Source organism: Sander vitreus, chromosome 23, assembly GCF_031162955.1.
Source record: "Sander vitreus isolate 19-12246 chromosome 23, sanVit1, whole genome shotgun sequence".
In the NCBI taxonomy this organism is placed as follows: Eukaryota; Metazoa; Chordata; class Actinopteri; order Perciformes; family Percidae; genus Sander; species Sander vitreus.
Window position 1 is genome coordinate 21722656 of NC_135877.1, and position 23027 is coordinate 21745682.

At 43.1% G+C, this 23027-nt stretch overlaps 1 protein-coding gene across 2 annotated transcripts in view; it reads left to right on the forward strand.

Moving 5' to 3' along the window:
• Nucleotides 1-216: 216 nt before the first annotated feature.
• Nucleotides 217-23027, forward strand: part of dyrk2 (dual-specificity tyrosine-(Y)-phosphorylation regulated kinase 2) — a 29181-nt gene continuing 6370 nt past the window's right edge. Inside the window, exons 1-6 of one of the 2 annotated variants that reach the window (XM_078281384.1) lie at nt 217-325; nt 14432-14529; nt 19303-19645; nt 20546-20709; nt 21746-22135; nt 22231-22321. In XM_078281384.1, the coding sequence (XP_078137510.1) occupies nt 286-325; nt 14432-14529; nt 19303-19645; nt 20546-20709; nt 21746-22135; nt 22231-22321 (1126 nt within the window). In that variant the 5' untranslated portion in view covers nt 217-285. Of the gene's footprint in view, nt 326-1085; nt 1237-14431; nt 14530-19302; nt 19646-20545; nt 20710-21745; nt 22136-22230; nt 22322-23027 lie in introns of those variants that run through there. The other variant, XM_078281383.1, reaches the window with a different exon arrangement.

Genomic DNA, 23027 nt, shown 5'->3' on the forward strand with positions numbered 1-23027 from the left:
TAAATACTTGGTAATATTGGTAATATTAGAAATAATATAATTATTAGTGGTCAAGAGTGTAATTTTTTTCAAAATGTTCTTTTGAATGATAAAATAAAACTGGGTGGGTGGGTTTGAAGAGGGGAGGAAGAGGAGGAACTGCATGTCGGAAACAGAAGAGTGTGAAGGAGGATTAGAAAGAGGAGGAGTAATTTAGGGAGGAGGAAGAGGAGGAGCTGCAGATGGAGGAAGAGGAGGCGTCCTGTCCGTTTGTGTCCAGTGGAGAAGGAGAGAGGAGCGGCCGCCATGTTGACTAAGAAGCCCGGAACCTCGGTCCTCCCGACGGGTAAGCACAGCCTCTGTAGCCGGGCTGAGGGCGCCTGAGCCCGGACAGTGTGGCGGGGACACACCGCTGATCCTTCGCTTCTCATTACCTCTGTTTAATTTAGCGTAAATTAAAACGTAATAAGTCAGAAGCGGATATAAAAACAGTTGAGGGAAGGGCTAAAAGCTCTGCTAGCTATCTAAATAGAAACAGGCTTTCTTTCTCTGCTCATTCAAATATCAATGTCATCTTGTTTTTGTTTTTTAAAAATGGCAGACAGAGGAGAAGCCGTTACTGCAGAAACTAAGCAGATAAAATGAAAGCCGTTCCAGACGTCTGTCAGGTTTATTTTTAGCTAGCTAGCTAGCAGTAGGGATGAGCGAAAACAAACGAACGGATCTTATTGAACGATTCTTTTATAGTGTCCGGTATGCACCCGGTCAACCTGTCGAAAATGTCCAAGTGCCAGTGCCCATAATTCCCAGACTGTTGCACTAAACCGACCAGGCTAAAGGTGCATTTACATGCTCCTCTGATGGTCGTTCTTCATCAAAACTTAAACGGTTCTATACATTTACATGAATCGATTTGAAGTAGCCGATTCTATAATTGGAGTCGGTCCGCCCATCACTAGCTAAGCTAACAACAGATGAGAAGTGACAGCAGCAGTAGGAACAGGTTTCCCGGTGTGTTTACTTACATGTTTATATCTGCTTTGTAACGCCTTTGTAACAGTATCACAACTGTGTTTGGTGCCTGTAAGATATTTATCGGCATCTTTGGGGTTTTTGTGTAAATGCTAGACACGGTAATTGGTGGTATTTGGTGGTTTTTAACGTTAGTGAGTGTGTGTGTGTGCGTTCGGTTGCTTGGTAATTTCTGGCCTCCAGCTCGGCAGACAGAAATAAAGCTTCGGTTCAGTTCAGTCAGAGGTCAGTTGGTGTCTCTTTTAGTGTTTTAAAGTCAGTATAATGCATTTATTATAGCTGTCAGCTCTTAAATACGCCTTATCTGATTATAGTAGTATGACAAACACATGCTAATGCTGTTATGGAGCTATTATTAGACGTTAATATTCATGCTGTAGCTTTGTCTTAGCCTGAAACTGTCGTTTTACAGCGTTTATCGGTGTTTTAAGCCCCCGACGTCGTCTTCCAGGCAGCGCTGCCTGGAAGGCACTAGGATTAGGCAGTGGTTAGGTGCCTTGAAGTCAACGGTCGCAGCGCTGCCTGGAAGGAGGCGTTGGGGGCTTAATACACCATCGAGCTTTTACAGCTTTATTAACTGCTAATATCTCATTAGAAGAGGTTTCCAGCGTGGTGATGGGTATTTATAGAATGCTGTATAGATGTATCTTAGTTTAAATGTAAATATACAATGTTTATTTGGTGACAGAGAGTTGTTATAAGATCCAGATCAATGTATAGGCATTGTCAAATGTATTGGCTTGTTTTTAACTCATATATCAAACGATAAGTTTCAAGAAATTGCAGTTTAAAGGTATTTTTGAGATAATTCGGGAACATAGTTTGTCCTCAAAAGTTTATCTTTCTACTGTGAATGTCCTGCTCAGTACATAACAGCGTTCATGTCTGTAAAAAGAAACAATTGTAAAAGAAGCTTATCCAAAACGTTTGTTTACGTTATGCGTTTAAAAAACAAATCATGGTCGAAAAATATTGTTACGGATATCGTTTACTTTGATATCAGCCTCAAAAATCCAGTATCAGCCGGGCTGTAGTACCTATATTAGCATGTGTAATAACAGGAAATATTATAGACTAAAATGTGAAATACGTTAAATACTGTTGTAACTAACTTATCTCTTGAGTAAATTGTAAGACAAGCTATTATTTGCCGGCATTACGTAGCCCTACCTATCCCTGATTAGATTAGATGGATTAGATTCAACTTTATTGCCATTGAACAGAGTACTGAAGCAACTAAATGTAGTTTAGCATCTAACCAGAAGTGCAAAGTAATACACAGAATAAACAGAAATATATAGTGGGGATGAAAACAGTAAGAGATAGGTATTAGTACGTTACAACTAGAGATGGTCCGATACCATTTTTTGCTTCCCGATACCGATTCCGATACCTGAACTTGCGTATCGGCCGATACCGAGTACCGATCCGATACCAGTGTGTCATATATTTTATTATGTTTTAACAACTGTATACTACTATCCCTGTGTGGATGTGATATGATGTATATCTTTGTTGTCGGTCTGGCTCAGGTTAAACTCTTTGTGAAACATGAACAATGAACGCCACAGAACTTTCTGTTATTCTGCAGTTTGACAGTCAGTTATAACGGAAAAAGACCATAAATAAATTACTTTAACGTAGATTTTCTTTAGGGCTTTATTACGTGGTATCGGATCGGTGCATTAACTCCAGTACTTCCCGATACCGATACCAGCGTTTTAGGCAGTATCGGAGCCGATACCGATACTGGTATCGGTATCGGAACATCTCTAGTTACAACACATACAGTAAGTAGTAAATATAACGTGCAGATAAGTACAAGAATGAGAATATATGTGAAACAGCGGGAATTAAGATGCGACACTAGATATACAGTATAGACAATGGCATAAATATGAATATACTTTAGGTCAGATACGGTATGAACATAACGTAGCGGCGTTATAAAATCCAATACACAAAACATTTTAAAATTACAAACTAACCCAGTGGGCAGATTGTGTTTTTATAAAGATTATTGGGGGAAGAAACAGTAGAGAATAAGACAGGAAATGGTGGCTCTTGGGGCGCAGTGGATATAACACATGCCTTTTGGTGTGAAAGATCTGGGTTTGATTCCCACTGCGATACATCAACCAACGTGTCCCTGAGCAAGACACTTAACCCCTAGTTGCTCCAGAGGTGTGCAACCTCTGATATATAGCAACTGTAAGTCGCTTTGGCTAAAAGCATCAGCTAAATGACATGTAATGTAATGTAATGAAAAGTAAAGGCAAAGCAAGAAGTGCATCAAAGATCCTTGGACAAATTTGAAGTGCGGACGTTATGGTTGCATGGCTGAACTATAATGTGAATGTAGCTATAAAAATGTGAACACAAGCTGCTACTAAAGTGCTACAGCGCTATTGTAGTTTGGAAACTGATTATCGTAATGTAACACGGGATCTTTAGGCTGCCTTGCGATTATTAGTCAAATGTTTGCTCAGTATTGTCTGTGTACATAGAGACAAATGTGGTATTAATTAAAACAGACAGCACGTTACAAACAAACGTTAATGCATTACTGTAGCTCAAAGATGATTGATTCTAATACCAAGTGTACAGACTACTGTTGCAGATTTGCACATATTAGCACTATTAGCTACAGTTAGCTTGCTGGGTATTGTCGATATTGCAGTTTATTGTGTCCGTTAGCGTTTATTTTGCCAGTACTGGCTTTGTTATAGTAAAAACTGTATCAGTCTGATTGTTGATTGATTAATCAAATTGTTATCCAAGGTAAAGTTAGGGGTGTTTTAACCTCGTTTTGGTTGCAGTCTTTTCATATAACTCTGTCGTTACTGCTTCTACATACAGTACCACATGTATTCATCATACTGGTGGTTCTGTAACCAGTTCATTAGTGGTTTGAGTTTGTAGCCAGTGTTTTTTCTACTGTAGGCTGTGTGGTGACAGTTTCTGCTGCTTCAGGCTGCATTATTGTTTGTACATACCTGCAAACTAGTCGCTTTTTTGGCGAAAATCGCCGTTTTGAATGGGAAAATGTCATCCACGTGAATCGTGTAGCTCTGAAGAGTTTTTATTTTGTGTGTGGGGTGGGTTCGAGACCCGGTGTTAATACGGCACCGGTCCCTTAACGACCATTATCTACCGGACTGAATTGCAATGCCGATTTCGGTGCCACTGAAATGCCTGCGCTTCTCTCTGATGCTCGGAAAACGGACATTAGAGGCAACCTAAACATTGCCGCATGTCACGGAAGTAAACACTGCACTTGACAGCAGGTAACGTTAGCCTACCGTTAGCTAGTAAACACTACACTTGACAGCAGGTAACGTTAGCCTACCGTTGGCTAGTAAACACACTTGACAGCAGGTAACGTTAGCCTACCGTACACTTGACAGCAGGTAACGTTAGCCTACCGTTAGCTAGTTAACACTACACTTGGCAGCAGGTAACGTTAGCCTACCGTACACCTGGCAGCAGGTAACGTTAGCCTACCGTTGGCTAGTAAACACACTTGACAGCAGGTAACGTTAGCCTACCGTACACTTGACAGCAGGTAACGTTAGCCTACCGTTAGCTAGTTAACACTACACTTGGCAGCAGGTAATGTTGGCTAGCAGCTGGTGTAAACACGTTTAAAATGCTGACAGCTAAACGGTGTAAAAGTGTGTCTGTATTTCACTGGAGAGGAACGTATGACAGATGTTGCGTTCACTTGAAATTCGCCTCGCCAGCCTCGTGCTGTGTCACCTTTTTCAGCCCTTCTGAGTTTGCAGGTATGTTTGTAGCTTATTATATACTAACGCTTAAAGGTTCCATTTTATGTATTACTGTCGACAGTACCAAATATCAGCCAGATACAGCCACATTTTCATTTGAAAGCTTCACAAATATTGAGTAAAAGAGATTTTGTTGTGGATGTTTTTGTCTCCAGAAGCATCTCATTTTTCAACATCATTTTTGACTTTTGTCCAGCTGTGAGCAGTAGGAACAGTGTTAAGCCCTCAGTAAGCTTCGAATGAACTAGTTTATACGATGTTTTGCATGTTTATAGTCGCAACATATTGAATCATGCAAATGGGAGCAACAGGGCACACTTTTGTCAGTCTCTTCAAAAGCATTCATGATGTGGCAGTTGGTTTAAGTTTAAATCCTGCTGACTTTCACACCTCTGGACATTCGTCCAGTCACTGCATAAAGTGGGTACAATTGTTGGATTGTCTGTCGGAAAATTGTAAATATTGTCCTAAGGGCCATTCTCCGTAAGAGTTTAGAGGGTGGTGTCTTTATTTACCCTTTCCATGTCTGCTCTAATGTAAGATGCAAATGTTAGCATGCCCTGCTAACTAGCTTACTACCCGCAGTTTACCGAACGTGGGGTTACAGCTTAGTGTTACGTTATAAAAAAATGCACGACTAGCACATCCACTGTGTAGCGTTTTCCCACTCTCCTGGATGCTAACGTTAGCAGCTGCTCTGTTTTCACTCTGCTACACCAGCCCAAAGTTACCTGAGATAAGCTTTGTTAGTCTATATCCACGACGTTCCCTCCCAGGGTTGCTCTGTTGCCGACGTAAATTTCGCCGGATTTCACTCATTTATGCCGGATGTCTGTCACCTTCCTCTTTCTTTGTGTTGGCGTTCTAAACTCTGGTGGATTTCTGAGGACGATGGATAACTGCTCCTCAGATCTCTGCAGGGTAAATCCAGACAGCTAGCTAGACTATCTGTCCAATCTGAGTTTTCTCTCGCACGACTAAAACAACCTTTGAACGTACACATGTTCCACCAAAACAAGTTCCTTCCCAAGACTATTTTGCAGCGGCACCATGGCTCCGCCCGGCGCTTAGCGCCACCCAAGACGATTATGATTGGTTAAAAGAAATGCCAACAAACCAGAGCACGTTTTCTCCCGTCCTGGAATGCTATGTGGAGTAGCCAGACCCTCCTTCACAGCGCTGTGGAGGAGGGTCTTGCAATGCGAGACTAGGCCTATGTTTGCAAGACACATGGGTTAGTCCTCATCCTAAAAGCCTTTTCTCTTGTAACGAGACATTTGAAGACGTCACGCTGGGCTTTGGGAAATTCCAGACTCGATCTCACGAGCATTTCATTTGAAGCATACTGAGGCCTTCAGACTTCTAATTACACTAAATCTAGTGTCTGCAAACAAATCTCAACAAAATGTTGTTAGAACCAGTGGATAAATGCAACTGGCATCCTAAGAAAATGGCATGGAAATAAAACCGTCAACAGGATGATATGATAAAAGACAGAAGATTTTCCAGGTCACTTTGTTGGTCAGTTTTTTTGTACTCCGCACCTCTGTGTGTGTGTGACCCCGCTGAGCGTCCCAGCGCGGCATGTGTGCGGTCACATTGCTGCAGATTTTCTCACTCGTCCTGTCGAGCAGCATGCCGGGCGTGCTCGCAGGCGCTCTGGCATTTCCAGCTCAGTGTCAAGTTCACATGCAGCACGCTGCTATTCCACCCTGTTTGCGTGCATCTGTCAGGCTCGCAGCAAAGGATACTGAATGTGCTCTCCAGTATAGACCCCTGGTACATTATTAGTATGTAACGTACAGTGCAGAGTACAGTATCGTTATATACGGCAGGGCTGGAGGCCCCCGCGGAGCTGACGACTGGCTGAGAGGCCAGGTGGACAGTTTGAGTTAGACTCAGCAATACTGGATTATTTAGGGTAAAAATGTAAAAATGTTTTCAATGTTTTGGTTGTCTTTTTCAACACTTTAGTCACATGTTTTTGTCGATTTCTAATGCGTTTTTTATTTGATGTTTTTTTTTCTTTCTCACCCACATTTTTGGCACTTTTTTCACCGTTATTTTTTTAATCAAGTTTTGGTTGAAAGAAACCCAAATTTGTGAAAATAAGTCAAATTTGACCCGAGGGTTAAGTAAGGGGATAAAGAAAAGTCTGAGGCAGGTTGTTGACTTGGATTTGTCGTAGGGCTGTGCAATTAATCAAATTTTGATCGTGATTTCGGCTCCCAACGATCACAAAAACAGTGTCGTCGAGAGAACCAATTATTTTGCCCGTTATGTTTTGCAAGTAAACTCATTTTGTCTCCTGTTCTATTGGCGAATTCAAAACGTTCAGCGATTCAGCTGGTTTTTTTAACTTCAACAAATGCAACATCTTTCCAAAAGTCAATTAGTATTCGTTTTAAGTAATCGTGATTTCAGTGTTGACTGTTTACTTAATCGAGCAGGCCTAATTTGTCGTCCAACTAAAAGAATAATTGACTAGTCGTTTCCTCTCAGGAGGACTTCATTCATATTGTTCACTGTAATGTGCAACTTGTGTAAGACAGTCAGAGAGATAATGTCTGCAGTAAAGGTTGCAACTAATGATCAATTTCAATATCAATAAATGCGACAACTACTTTTCTGTTAAAGCCATTCATAGTTTGACCTATAAAGTGTCTGAACGTGTCAGATTAGTAGTTTGGTTGAACCAACAGTCCAAAGATATTGAATTTAATATAAAACCGTGAAAAGCATTAAATACTGGCATCTTAGGAGACGCTGAGAATATCATATTTGTTATTTGTTGATCAATGGTTGATTAGTTAACCCCTTAGCAGTCTTAGCGGCTTAGCAACTTAGCCTTAAGCCTGTTTTATGGTTCTGCGGAGGCTCCACGCAGCGCTTTTGCCGTGTGTGTGTGTGTGTGTGTGTGTGTGTGTGTGTGTGTGTGTGATAGAGCGAGGGAGGAGTGACAGAGTGATTAGTGATTAGCTTCAGAGCGAGTAGCGACTGACTTTCATGTTGTTTACGGAGAAGGAGAACCAGGAAATGAGTTTGGGTGGGATGCAACGCTACCAAGCCATGGCTGAGTGACGTGCGTCGCCTCGACGTGTAGTTACATTTTTCGAGAGGTACACGTCGGGCTACGGCGTAGGGTCCGGCGTAGACGCAGAGGGGTCTGCGGGGGTACGCCGTCGATTCGACGCAGAAGCATAAAACGGCCTTTAGCGACTGTTCTTGAACCATTTGTACTACATCTTCATGTCTATGGTTTCTTTTGAAAGGTAACACTCTGCGGCTTCTTCTCCAACCGGTAGGATCACTGTAGGTGCTTTTGGCTTTGAGTAAAAGAAGTTTGAATATATTGGAAAACAAAGTTTTTATGTCCACCGTAATTCTTTTCATAGAAAAATGCCTGCAGATGAATATTGCTGGGACGTATTAGTCTGAAAACACAGTGGGGCTACAGCAAGAAGTCTTACCTAGTATCAGTTGAGATTTGGTAACAATATCTCATAAAATAAAAATTATACACCTGTTTTTGAATGGGTATATGTCTATTTGGTGACCCTAAAAGGACCATTTGGTAACGATGGTCACATACCTAGACTAAAAAGACTGCTACTCTTGAACACGTTTCAACTGAATGTTCAGTGAATTAGTGAGTCAATGAGTGGTCTCGGCGTTAGTGCCAGTGCAGAGTTTTCCCTACCATTACAAGGCTTAGGCGCAGCACCCGTTTTGGGCAGCACTTAAGCCGAATGTAAAATCAATGCGAGCATCAGAACTAACTGAATGACTTTTCTGAGATCTAATGATTGCAGGTGGTTCCCTGTAGACGTCTGTAGCAAGTTTTGTCTTCAAGTTTTTTTGAGTGTTATTCATGCAGGGTTTCCCGCAGCACTTTGCAGCTTCCGGCGGCCGCCTTAGCAACACACGCCTGCCGCCTTAACCATCGGCACGTCGGTACTACCCAGGACGGAGTCACTTTAAATCAAACGGTGCCAAATGTCGGTACCCGAGAGCGCATAAGTGCGAGCATATCTGACGTCTCTGCATCTTGACAGAGGGCGGAGCTCCGACTGCCGACGCACGCACACACACACACACACGCACGCACGCACGCACGCACGCAGAGCTGTGGTGCCGACAGAGCGAAACAACGTTGAATTTGTTAAAGTCACAGTGAGTCGCGTCAATGCCGGTAAAGCGGTTGCAAGTGTGTTTACACTTTTGAAAACTCCACGCAGACAGCGTATATAACGGCGAGGTGAAAGCTGTCACGGTATGGGTTAACGTTAGACTTCCTCTGTTACAGGCAGGCACCACTATGCCCTATTGACTGACTGACAGGCTGAGGTTGTCAGTTGTCGTCGTCTCCCCCCACACACTTTTGTTTGGCTTCCTCAAGTTTTTCAATCCCAGTTCTCTCTGGGGTCATTCGGCGTCTCTTAGTAATCCTATTTGTGTCCATTTGTGGTAGTTTTGGGTCTCTTTTTCACACTTCAACTACAATCATTAGCTCGGAGAAAAGTCTTTTAGTTGCATTCATTCATCTTAGGTGCTGCACCCTGACGGGTATATTGTGATGAATTGATTGTTTGTCCCAGGCTCGGTCATTAGCAGCATTACAGTCAAGACGCATTAGAGAAGGCTGCATTGTTTCACTGCGGCGCGTTTGTGCCGAGGCTGCAGTTTACGTATCACAGCGACGTTGCACATCAGAGGCCGCATTGTTTGTTTGTAGCCGTTTGACAGCGTGTTGGCAGCGTGCAGCGGAGTTGTCCTCATTAGCAGGATTACAGTGAGCGTTCAGATTAAAAGCAGAGAGCAGCCGCAGAGACCATCTGTCTGCGTCATCCTGCAGCAACACGTGAAGCTGCCCAGAGCTGGATGCCGGCCTGCGAGGGTTTCCGTTCCTTCACTCGCAACAGCTTTGAGATGAGTTTATCCTGCCCATGACCCGCCAGTTGGAGACTTCTCTGTGATCGGTGATCTGAGCGCTACATCCTGCCACAGCTTACGCGATTAATTGGTTAATCAGCTAGTCAATTGAATCTCTTTTTCAAGTAGAAACTCCAAACACTGGCTCTCAAATGTGAAGGTTTTCAGCTTTTTTTGTCACTTTTATATCATCGTAAATTAATCAACTATGTTGAGAATTGATGAATCGGTTTTGTAAGGAAAAAAAATATCTTTCTCGCCTCTCAAATATGATTATTTTCTGGTTTGCGTTGTGTTTTATGATGTCTTTTGAATGTCTTTGCGTTTTGGACTGTTGGACGGACAAAAACAGGCAATTTGAAAATGTCATTCTTGGGCTCTGGGGAAATAATGCCACAGGCGTGTAGTAAAGCCATATTTCTGAATGTTTTTTTGGCATCTCGGCACGCTGAGCTGCCCGTCAAACACACCAGGCACCAGGTTTCTCTATAGAGCCCCCCCCTACAGCTTCAGAATAGATATTACAGCTCCTATGTTTCCTCGTGTCTGACTCCTCTCTCGGTCAGTCTGCCGTTTCCTCTTCCTCTGTTCCTCCAACAATGCTTTCCTACCTTTCTGTTTCTTTTTTGCTGGCTCAGCCATGACGATAGTGTGAAAAACTCCATCGCTACCTTGTTATCCGGTTCCTGAATGGGCGCTATGTGTGCATTGTCGTGAAGCAATTCGTTACATCACGAGACCTGATATCACGCCATACTTCCTGACGCTGAGGCCGCCGGCTCGCCGGCCTAAAATTGCAAAGGTGGTTTTTCAGCTCACAGGCGCTAGGAGGGAGCGAGACGACCACCATTCAACTCGGAAAAAAGTCATATAACCATTCCGATGACGAAGGTAAATTAAGCTAAAAAAAACTGCATAGTTCCCCTTTAAAGACGCCACTTTGCCTTTGCAAAGTTGTGATTTTTTATTTTTTACTTTTTTGTTAAACAAATTAAATCATATGATCATAATCATCATCATCATCAGGTTATCCGATAATGAAAATAGGTGTTAGTTGTAGCAGATATCACATATATTTGACGTATATTAAGAGATCACACAGCAGTTAACGTGGAGACACAGGATAAGAACTGGGTATGTACTGAACTATGTACTTTCTTTTTATTTTACTGGGTCTTTAAGCCTGCAAACCGTAGCATTTTGTGAACCTGAGCATGTTTAACGGTGTGTTATTGTGTGTGTCTTCCTGATTACTTCAGAGAGAGAAGAAGTCCTGTTTGTTACTGTTTAGATGTGATTGAAGCCTCTGGCTGAAGTAGAAGCCCGTAAGAGCGTTGGTAGGAAAAGTCAAAGTACAAGACTTATTATCACTGACTATTTAGATAGTGGTCTGCTCGCCCGCCGTCACTTCTGATCTTTAACCCCACTGTGTTGTTGCGCTTGTCATGTTTCCATCGGGAGGGAGGGGGAGGGAGGGAGGGAGAGAGAGAGAGAGAGAGAGAGAGAGAGAGAGCGAGAGAGAGAGAGAGAATTATCAGGCTATATTAAAACCTTCATCCTCCTTAGACTGAGTCTCTAGCCTAGATTGGAACACTTTGGCCTGGGTCAGTCCGGTCCAAGGGTGTTTAAAGTTCATTCAGTTCATTTTTACGCCTAATCAACTTGCTCAATAAACATATCACGAAAGACACTCTGAGATTTTTTGGTGTTATTTGAAAGAAAATATCAGCAGAAAACTGCACTTTAAAATGTAACTGTCATTCTTTTTTTAGCGGTGCCTTTTTATTTATTATTTATCGCAAATAATATCGTCATTGCGATGTTCAACAACGTTATCGCATATTTTCCTCATAACGTGCAATTAATAGCGTACGCCTGTAAAACTAATGCAGTCCAGTACAACAGCTCGGCCATACATTTCTACCCTTTAGAACGATATTAATGGAGACTGTGTTATTGTGTGACTTCTTTTAAAGGTTAGAAACTAAGGGTGCCTGGGTAGCTCACCTGGTATATATATATATATACACACATTTTTAGGCCTTTATTTTTGACAGGACAGCTAAAGGCTGTTTTATGCTTCTGCGTCTATTCCACGCCGTAGCTACGCCGTAGCTACGGCATCGTGACCCTTTCGGAGTTCTGCATTGGGGCTGCTTTGCATCGCGGTGCATTTCACCGCCATGACGCTAGGGGGCGATAAGTCTGAGGTTATTTGCGAGGTGTCTGCCAGCCAGTTTATGTTTATGTTAGCAAGCAAACTTTAGCACAACTGCCCACAAAGTACTGCTTGCTGGTGAAGTGCTAATTTCAAAACGTTACTGACATGTAGACACTTTACAAACGGATAACCCCGTCACTGTAACCAAAATATGTCTGAGTTTATTTGCAACCCTTACGTCAGTGAACTAGCATGTTGCTACTTCCCACAGTAGGCTGCTTGAAACACCCACTATCAACACACAGGACGAGTCGACCAATCACAGTCTGCATCACCTCGACGCAACGTTTTTGGAGGTGCACGTCGAACTATGGCGGAGGGCTTGGAGGGGGGGGAGGGGGGGTTCGCGGCAATGCACAGCGTTCTGCGGGAGAATGACATGCAGCAAAGGGCTGCAGGTCGGAACAATATGTTTTTATATTTATTTGTATTGTTTCTAATATGTCCTGTTCTGTAGCCATGGTCGTTATTTATTTATTCGTGTTGGACCAGTCCAATATGACCGTCAGTTGAAATAACCCTTGTGTTGTAAGAAAACTTATTTAATTTGTCGTGAATCTATTTTGATGCGTTTTCCCATAAGTTTAGTAATTTTACACGTTTAAAAATATCAAAATTAATAGTGATATCACAATATCACAGTTTGTCAATATCGTACAACCCTAGCTTCGGTATTTGGTACAGCCCTAGAAGCAACTGAATCCACTACGGCTGCAACTAACGATTGTTTTCATAGTCGATTAATCTGTTGATTATTTTCTCGATTAGTTGTTTAGTCTCTAAAATGTCAAAACATGGTGAAAGATGTGGATCAGTGTTTCCCAAAATCCCAAGACGACGTCCTCAAATGACTCGTTGTGTCCAAAACTCAAAGATCACAGAGGAGAGAAGAAACTAGAACAATATTCACATTTAACAAGCTGGAATCAAAGAATGTTTTACTTTTGTCTGACAACTAAATCGATTAATCGATTAATCGTTGCAGCTCTAGAATCCACTAAATCTTCCTATTTAACTGGATTCTAGCCGCTGGATGTCGTCTTGTGGAACAGCCTTAGAGGTTGTCCTCCTAGTTCATGATTGGCTGTGATTAATTGGTGAATTTGGGGATTTAAGAGGTGGTGCTTAGGATCAGTCAGTGTGCTGCTGGCACTTTTTAAACAACGGTTATAAACGGAGGGCAATAAAGGCACAATCTGTCGTCTCTGTTCTAAACACATCTAATCTGTCCCTGATTAGTTTCTCTCTGTGAAAACACGGCAGTCTGTCGGAGGGATTCGGACCACTTTCGAGTATTTCGGGAGCTCGACAAGTATGTTCCCGACACGTGTGTTACGCAACAAGCTCTTTCAGTGCTTGTCATGTTATGTGATATTTGGTATGTTGAAGGGAGGCATCCACACATCTTGTGCTTTGAAAGGTTGATACTTTGTCATGTAGTCAGAGCTCAAACCTGGCAAACCCCCTCCCCTACTGTGAGGACTTAAGCAAACAGCTCCAGAGCTAACTGCTGCTAAACCCACAAGGTCTCCTTTTTCTTTTCCATTCAACCAGACACACTTAGAGATGTTGGAAGGTAGATGTTTGTCATTTTTTTAATGGCACTAAGCTAGCAGTTTCCCCCTGCTTCCAGTCTTTGTGTCACTAGATTTGAGCAGCTAATAAGTGAGGGGTTGTGTTGTCTAGATGCTGAAAAATACACCAAAGTAGTTCTGAAATAATTATAATTTGACAAGGTTAATATAGGGCTGTCCTCGACTAAAGAAATACTTACTTACTTTTCCTGCTCCAGATTTCCCACCGTGGTCAGAAAGAACAGGAGAGACACTTTGTTTCTCTCACTATGACTCTAGAGTCACTACTCGCTCCGAAGCTAATCGCTGTCACTCACTCTAACACACACACACACACACACGCACACACGCACGCCAGCCCTGCTATTCTCTTAAAGAAATCGACCCACACACCAACGCACAAGTATAAACGCCAGGCCACTAACGTAGGCTACGGCGAAAGCTCTGCGTGGAGTCTCCGCAGAACCATAAATCCAGCTTACCACTCATATGATTTTGTTAAATAAAGAGGTTGAGCTTCAACAATGAAGATGCTCGCTGGAGTGCTTAATCCAAAATCCAATAGGCATGTTCCAAAAAAGTGAAGAAAAAAGGTAGCACATCTCAAGTTAAGTAGGACAAGATATCCATCATTTCACTTAGGGAATATATTATAAGAAAAACAGAATAAATATGGATATTCAGTATGAACCATATAGACAGATATGTACAGCTATGTGCAGTGTGGTAACAGTATCATCGTAGTGCAGAAACAGTAAGATTATAAGAGTAGTGAGAATAAGTATGTGTAGGATGATCTCTGTACTGGACACACACGTAGACGTGAAGCTGATATCCATCTTCTCATCTGAATACAAATAATCAGAGGGATGAAACTTAACCTCTGTCTCTTTCTTTATGTTCAGGCAAAGTGGGCGAGCCGGTCTACTCTCCAGGTCACAGTGGCTCTCAGACAACGTCGCCTGTCGCGCTGCCGCGACTTCGCAACCACAACGCCCTGACGGTACCAACACACGCTCTTTTACTCTATTGTCAATTTACTGTATTCATGTTGTTTGGTTCATAAGTCCTGGTTCATCATATTTAAAAGGAGAAATCCGGCCAATTTTTACCTGAATCTTGATCGCTAGATGTATCCGAGTACTGTCGATAGGAGAAAAAAAAAAAGACCAAAATCTGTGCTAGCAAACTGGAGTCGCTGCAGCTACGTCCAGAGCTCCCAGTTAGCTAAAATGCCAGTTGTGGGGGCATGTTCTAAAGAGTGCCTTTGTGCCTCTTAACGGACACAAAATGCAATTAAAATGTCTGTGCAACATGAACAGGGCCCTTACGTGAAGCGACCGATGGAAAAGAGGTAGGTGACAGTACAAACTTTGAATTTAAACGGTTTCTTCACAATGTCTGAGTTGAAAACGCATCTTGTTGTCACGTAAGGGCCCTGTTCATGTTGCACAGACATTTTAATTGCATTTTGTGTCCGTTAAGAGGCACAAAGGCACTCTTTAGAACTCCTTTAACAGGTGTTGTGTGATAGTGTGTTTGGCTGTAAATAACAGTTGGTATGGAACCTCACGGTTGTTCTCATTGTCAGTGAATCTGTGGATTGTTTTCTGGATGAACGGATCAGTTGTTTGGTCTCTAAAATGTCAGAAAATGGTGAAAAATGTGGATCAGTGTTTTCCCAAAGCCCCTCAAATGTCTTGTTTTGCCCACAACTGTCACAGAGGAGTGAAGAAACTAGAAAATATTCACATTCGGTTCGGGAAGTATGTGATCGGAGCCGATATGGGCATTTTTTAACTGATCGGGGATCTGCAATCACCGTGATCACCTTACTCCAATCATTTACACTACGTCAGTACATTTTATACCATTATAAGTAGAAGTTGATTTTGTATGAGAGAGTTTTACAAAAATGCTGAATACATCTTTTACCTTGTTTACTTATTTATTTTTGTAAACAGAAAACCAGCGTGCAGCTCTAGATCTAAGCAAATCCAATATTGAACCGGGACTCAATGTCAGTTATATGCAGTATTTAAAAAATCGGATCTTAGGCTTGTTTACGGATTATTTGTAGTAGCAGTTGGGGGTTTGGTGCCTTGCTCATGGGCTACCAGTCTACACTCTGTACTTGGTCCGCACAGAGACTTGAACCGTCGACCCTCCAGTTCCCAAGCCAAGTCCCTGCGGACTGAGCTGCTGCTGCCCCAAAGTAGTAGTAGTGTGGATGTAGCCTGAGCAGCAGTTCCCTGGAACAGTCAGCTGTAGCCACGCTGCTAATAATAGCCCTCTGCTCCGGGATGCTTTAAACAGCTGATTGGGTTATAGGCTGGTGTGAAGGACACACACGCACACACACGCACACACGCACACACACACACGCACACACACACACACACACACACACACACACACACACACACACACACACACACACACACACACACACTAGGGCTGGGCGATATGGAGAAAATCAAACATCACAATATTTTTGACCAAATACCTCAATATCGATACCACAACGATATTGTAGTGTTGACTATTGGTGCTTTCACAAAATATGTACACAATGAGATTTTTGATAAATAATCACCAGTAATGTGAATATAATGACTAAGTGGGAAAAGGCAAATAATAAAACAGTTACAGCAGTCTGGTAAGTTCAGAAAATGACATCACTTTACTGTAATGCAGCCTTTAAAACCATGGCCCTATTATCACCAACACACTGACCAACTTTAAACAGGTGGATGAGCAACTACGCTACACCAATAAGTGGCATTTGAATACCCCAATATGGCACAATGCACACTTAATGTCTGGTAACAAGACCTTTGCTTGTAAGCAGTGGAGTGACAGAGGTATTTATACTTTAGACCAGCTATTCAATGAGAAAAGTATGTTGAGTTTTGAAGACCTGAAAGCTAGTTTTGAGGTCCCCAGGACATCCTTCTACTTTTACCTTTGTTTAAGATCAGCCCTAAAATGTTATGGAGTGCCATGGGGAAACAGTCTTCAGGCGCACCCAGTCATTAAATGGTTTGTTGAGTTCCCTGTGAGAGGATTAGTGTCCAAGATTTATGCTAAACTGATGCAAGTATCCATAGGAGAACTCCCAATAGTAAAGAAATGGGAGCGAGAGCTGAGAGAGTGAGACACACACACACACACACACACACACACACACACACACATAAACACACACACATAAACACACACACATAAACACACACACAACTAATGGTATAAAGGGACTCTATTACCTTCAGAGTGACTATATGCATTAGCTGCGTTTCCTGTAAGATATTATAGTGCAGGCTTTTATTTATTTATTAACTTCCAGACCGATCAGAGGTTCCTCATCACTTAGCAATGGAAACATACTTAATGAGCGAGGTGGCTATTTAACCCTGAGATATCAGTAGTTTTGACAGCAGTAGTTGTGGTTGCAATAGTACTATTAGGCTAATCCTAGCGGTAACATTTTCAACTTTATTACTTCTTTCAACCTTGTTAAGGCAGCGTTTAGCAGAGACTCTCTCTCCATTTTTACCTTTCACAATAAAAACCCTAGACATACGTTTTCCAGAGGGAATTAAATTCACTGAGTATTTCACTAAAAGGAAACTCAATAAATAGCTTACAGTAGCTAACGCCGCCTTCCCACTGGCACTTAAAATCAGCTCCGTAATACGCCCCCGGCGGACGTCGTACTACACCGTTGAAAAGCGTTGGAAGCGACTCACAAAAATGGCGGAGAGACTAGAACGACTGTGTCTGAGTGTACGATTCTCTATGACTTCTCTGATGAGGGTTATAGAGATATAAATAGAAAGGCTGCTGCGTGGAGAAAAGCTGCGCAGGACGTTGACCTGTCAGGTCGGTTAATTGTGATATAGCTGTATAATGTCAATAGTTCGATGGCTGTTGCTAGCTAACCAATTAGCATTAGCAGGTTTGTTTATCAGTACCATAGCAAGGCTAACTTCCGCTGGAATTGTCGGATAGGAACCGTGTCCCACCAACATGGTAGATGAGCTGGCGCCAATATCTGCGAAATTGGCAGACGAATATTTTGCATTTTCGCTTGGCTTATTCGTCGACTTTTTTGTAGCTAGAAATTATTTGTAGCGTCTTTAAAATATGAATGAGGATAGTGATAATGAGATACTTGCTACAGTTTAATTTCTAGTAGTAGTTTTATTTATGTGATTCTCTGCAGTCACTCTCTAGTTCGCTCGACCACATACCGCGGTCGTTGAGCCTCCGTCCAAATCTCCCATTTCGACCAGCTGACAGTTTGTAGCTGACTTGATCAGCTGACTTCTCTATTGGCTGTAGAAACAGGAGACTCCACCAGCTGGTTTGAGTCGAGCTGAGACGGGCCGGTTCAGACCGCTGAAACGTTTCCTACAATGTTATAAAATGGTTTTGTCTCTTCGCAAATCTTTGGTCTGAACTGGGCTTAATGCTAATAGTCACACTCTGAGGACAGGTGAGAGAAGAGTCAACTACTGACAACACACACACACACACACACACACACACACACACACACACACACACACACACACACACACACACACACACACACACACACGACCCTGGCTGTTTGTGTTGTTGTTTCGATTGCATCTCCTGACTCACTTCCCTATATTGATACCTTAATCCCCTCATTGGTCGGATTACACAAACACACACACGCACACAAATGTTACCACAAACAGTAGGTCTTTGAAGTGTGTGTGTGTGTGTGTGTGTGTCCAAATGCACCTCTGCTGTCTGAAAGGACCCAGGTGTGCTGGTCACCACAGCAACAGGGAGTGACTCACTGAGCGAGAGACAGAATGAGAGCGATAGAGAGAAAGGGAGGGGGACAGCTGTCTCTCTGTAATTTGTAATCAGACGCTGTGAGTTCCTCATTCGAGGGAATACATTTTCAATTTGTGGACAGTGATTATCCAAAATGTTTAGCCCGATATCTTCCAGGCTCCATTCAGGGGAGTGTCTCCTATGTTGGCTCATGTTTTCTTTTCAACATCATCCACATAAGATACGTGGTGCATAAAACTGAACACTGCTTCTTTAGTTCTGACTCTGGGGACAGAAAGCCGATTTGTCCCAGACGACCTGAAAAGGTCTGGATGCCTTTATAATGTAGCAGCAGATCAGAAATGTATTTCGGCCCCAATTTGAATTTGGCCATTGAATCCATACTCACTTTCAATATCTCAGCCTGGTACAATGCCCTCACCATCAAACACAAAACAAAAAACGTGCACAAATGATAAATCAGGCCAGCAAGATAATTGGCTACCCCCAAACGCCCCTAACAGAACGTCACACCCAGTCAGTACTCAGGAAAGCCACTGTAATCACACAGGATCCCACCCACCCCCTTCACCAATCCTATCAGTTACTGCAATCAGGTCGACGCTACAGAGTCCCATTTGCAAGGAAAAACATATCCAAAAAATCCTTCATCCGCGCTGCCATCACCACACTGAACAGCCATCAGACAACATCAAACGGCTTCATTCAGGCTTCTTCTTGCACTGTTTTTGCATTTTGCACGTTTGTACAGTCAATGTTATTACACTGTTTCTATATGTATCTTTACGTTGTCGTATTTTATGTCATTTGAGCCTGCCCTGTCAAAGACAAATTTCTGTCACTCGTGACAGACAATGAAGTTTTTCTTATCTTAACCGTTCTGAAGTAATCGTTCACATCAATAGTTGCTGATCTGACGTCTCTCTGTGTTTCCCCTCAGGGAGGCTCTAAAATCGCCATGTCGGACGCCGTCCGGCTGTCGTCGCAGTCGCAGGTCCACGTCACCCAGCTGTACGAGGAGAACACCAACAAGCGTCCGGTGCTGACCTCCCAGCCCAATGGCCTGGCTCCTCTCAGCTCCACCCGGCCGGGCCTGCCGCTGCCAGACCGCCAGACCACGGCCTCGGAGCCCCCCCACCACTGCCGGCAGGGCAGCGCCGCCTCCAACAAGTCGACGGACAGCAAGCCAAAGCCCACCCCCTTGACCCCGGAGCAGGCCATGAAGCAGTTCATGTCCAAAATGTCGTCGCTCGAGCATCACGAGGTGTTCAGCTACCCTGAAGGTGAGTGGGCTTAACCACCAACCATTCTGGGATAGGAGAAAAACAAACGCTCCGGGTTGGTTGCATTTCTTTAAACCAATAACAATTGGGTTGGGTACCGAAACCTACGCAACCGGTAGGAATCGGACCGTTCCTCATTTCGGTTCCTCTTAATGTGTCGACTGAAATATTTTCCCTCCGTCGCTCCGAAACGGACCTAAAAATATCACACTCTCTCTGTAGTCTACCGTTAGCTAGCTACCGTAAATGTAGGCTACTTTTAAAATGCCATATTTTCCCTCTGGGCTCACCAAAACGGACGTAAAAGCATATTAACCATTCACTGCACGTGATCACTAGTAAACACATTACACTTTTTTCTGTTTTTCAAGAATCTGTTTAGGAATCGGAATCGTTTTAAAAGTACCGGCTCGGCATCGGAAATGTAAAAATCCAAACGATACCCAACCCTAATCACAATCGTCTCATGGAAATAGGCCACATTTCTGATTGCTTTGCTGCGTATGTATTTGTCCTTCCATCCATCCAGCTGATGACGGAGGCTGCAGAGAGATGATGCAGCGCTGGTTCTGTAACTGTGGTACTTAATACCAGGATTTCATAGTTTGGTGAAAACAAATGAGTCACCCACAGAAAAACAGAGCAAAAAGGCACCTTTTTAAAATGTAATGATTCTTTTTTTGGCTTGTTAAAGCTATAGCGCGTAGTTTCTGCCGCCCCCCATGAGGAATTATAAGTAATGACAACAAAACTGTTGGCGCGTTCACATGATACAAGACTTCCATGATCGCATTCTTTTTGTTTTTACTATCTATTTTTTAAACTGTCCGTCTACAGATAACAAACCAATTATATTGATCACTGAGAATGTCGAATGATCTCGTACTTCTTCCGCCTTAGTGTATTTTGTTGGTCCGAATGCTAAGAAGAGGTCAGGGGTCCTCGGTGGAGCCAACAACGGCGGCTACGACGATGATCAGGGATCCTACATCCACGTTCCACACGACCATATCTCCTACCGCTACGAAGTCCTGAAGGTCATCGGCAAGGGAAGCTTTGGACAGGTACGACTGCTAACAGTACTACTGGTGATGGTTGTATTGATCGAGAACGCTGTAACCGGCAGCCACGAACCGTAGGACTAATGGTCACCTTCAGTTTGCGTCCACTAAAAGTGCTGTTTTTGCAGCTGACAGGATCAGATTATTATAAGTGTTTTGGAAAATGGAAAGGATCTTTACAGAGATAAAACGTTTTGTTAAAGAGTAAGATCGTTTTTGTTTAACCAGAAACAGCCCTGAAATTGCTATTGCCAACCCCACCAGACTCCATGTAAATAATCTGTACTTTTAGCGTGTATAGAGCCAGCATATCTCCACATGTAAATGGGTGAATTAAGGGTTTATTTCAACCAAACCAGAGTGGTGATTGTTGGAGCAGTGGAAAGACGAACCAAGACGGCTTCTGATAGTTTTATGTTGTTTCTGTCGACTTTGAATGAAGTGTGTTTTACGATGATAAAAGTACTGATTAGTTACATGGAGTCTGGTGGGTTTGGTGATGGTGATCTCAGGGCTGGTTCATATTAAACAAATAGGATCTTACTCTTTAACAAAAAGGTCTATCTCTGTACGGATCCTTTCCATAATGTTGTCAGACACTTAGAATAATAATCTAAGGGGCACCTGGGAAGCTCACCTGGTAGAACGTGCGCCTCATGCACAGACGCGCAGTCCTCAGCGGCAGCAGGTTCAATTCCGACCTGCGGCCCTTTGCTGCATGTCACTCTCTCCACTTTCATGTCTAAGCTGTCCTATAAAATAAAGGCCTAAAATGCCAAAAGAAAATCTTAAAAAAGAATAATCTGAGCCAGTCACTGGCAAAAACAGCACTTTTAGTGGACGGAAATTAAAGGTGCGCAATTGCCCATTAACGTTACATTGTAGCTGCCAACTGCAACCGTCTCGCTTAATACTAGACGAATTTCAGAGATTGTTGTTCTCATCAGTCACTTAGATGCCAAAAACATGGGGAAAATAGGTTGAAAAATACTGAAGTTACCCTTTAAGATGAATGAAAGTGTTCCTGGTCCCCCTGCAGGTGGTGAAGGCCTTCGACCACCGGTTGCAGACCCACGTGGCTCTGAAAATGGTCCGCAACGAGAAGCGCTTCCACCGGCAGGCAGCGGAGGAGATCCGCATCCTCGAGCACCTGAGGAAGCAGGACAAGGACTCGAGCATGAACGTCATCCACATGCTGGAGAACTTCACCTTCCGAAACCACATCTGCATGACCTTCGAGCTGCTCAGCATGAACCTGTACGAGCTCATCAAGAAGAACAAGTTCCAGGGCTTCAGCCTCCCGCTGGTCAGGAAGTTCGCCCACTCCATCCTGCAGTGTCTAGACTCGCTGCACAAGAACCGCATCATCCACTGCGACCTCAAGCCCGAGAACATTTTACTCAAACAGCAGGGACGCAGCGGCATCAAGGTAATCTTTAAAGCCATCAAGGTTTCTCTGTGCGTGTCCGTGCCACTAAAGGCTCGTTAATCCATCTATAAAATATGCTTTCTTTCCGTCTCCAGGTCATAGATTTTGGTTCTAGCTGTTACGAACATCAGAGAGTTTACACCTACATCCAGTCCAGGTTCTACCGAGCACCAGAGGTCATTCTGGGTAAGAAGAAACGAACTGAAAGCAGCCTTTGGTCGACACTAAGTTAACACGTTAATGAGCTGCTCTTTCAGCTTTTCACTTTACTTTTGGCCACAAGTCTCCGTTCATCTCAGCCATGAAAAATTAGCTGAGACTTCTACGATGTTTTGGTCAAAAGTTTTGTTACACAGACTTAACATTACACCGTCCCTCCAGAAAAACGCGGTGATGTGATCGCATAATTCAATGCATAATCAGCCAAAGTCCACATATTTATGCGGGGGCCGCATTTTTTCAAATACGCCGCACTTTTGCCGCATATTTCCGCTCAAAATATGCGGGGCTTGCATGATTTCATAATCCCCGCATTTCCGTTGCAAAAAAAGTCCCATATATCTTAGCAGAAAGTTGAAAAATGTTGCGTTTACTTCACACAAGAGCATCCGTTTTCCCGTTGCAATGGGAACGTTACGAAGTGACGTAATTACGCGACGTGAACATTATCGAAAAGCTACAAACCCCGCGATGAAGCCACGATGACACCATCATTTTTACAAGTTCCCGCAATTTCATCCCATAACATTGCATAAATATCCCGCATATTCCATCGCATTTTTTAAGAAAATGTGCCGCATAATCAAGGATTTTTGCCCTCAACAATCACAAAAAAACTCCGCATTTTTCTGGAAGGACTGATTACAGCTACATTTTGCAAACTCATTATCTT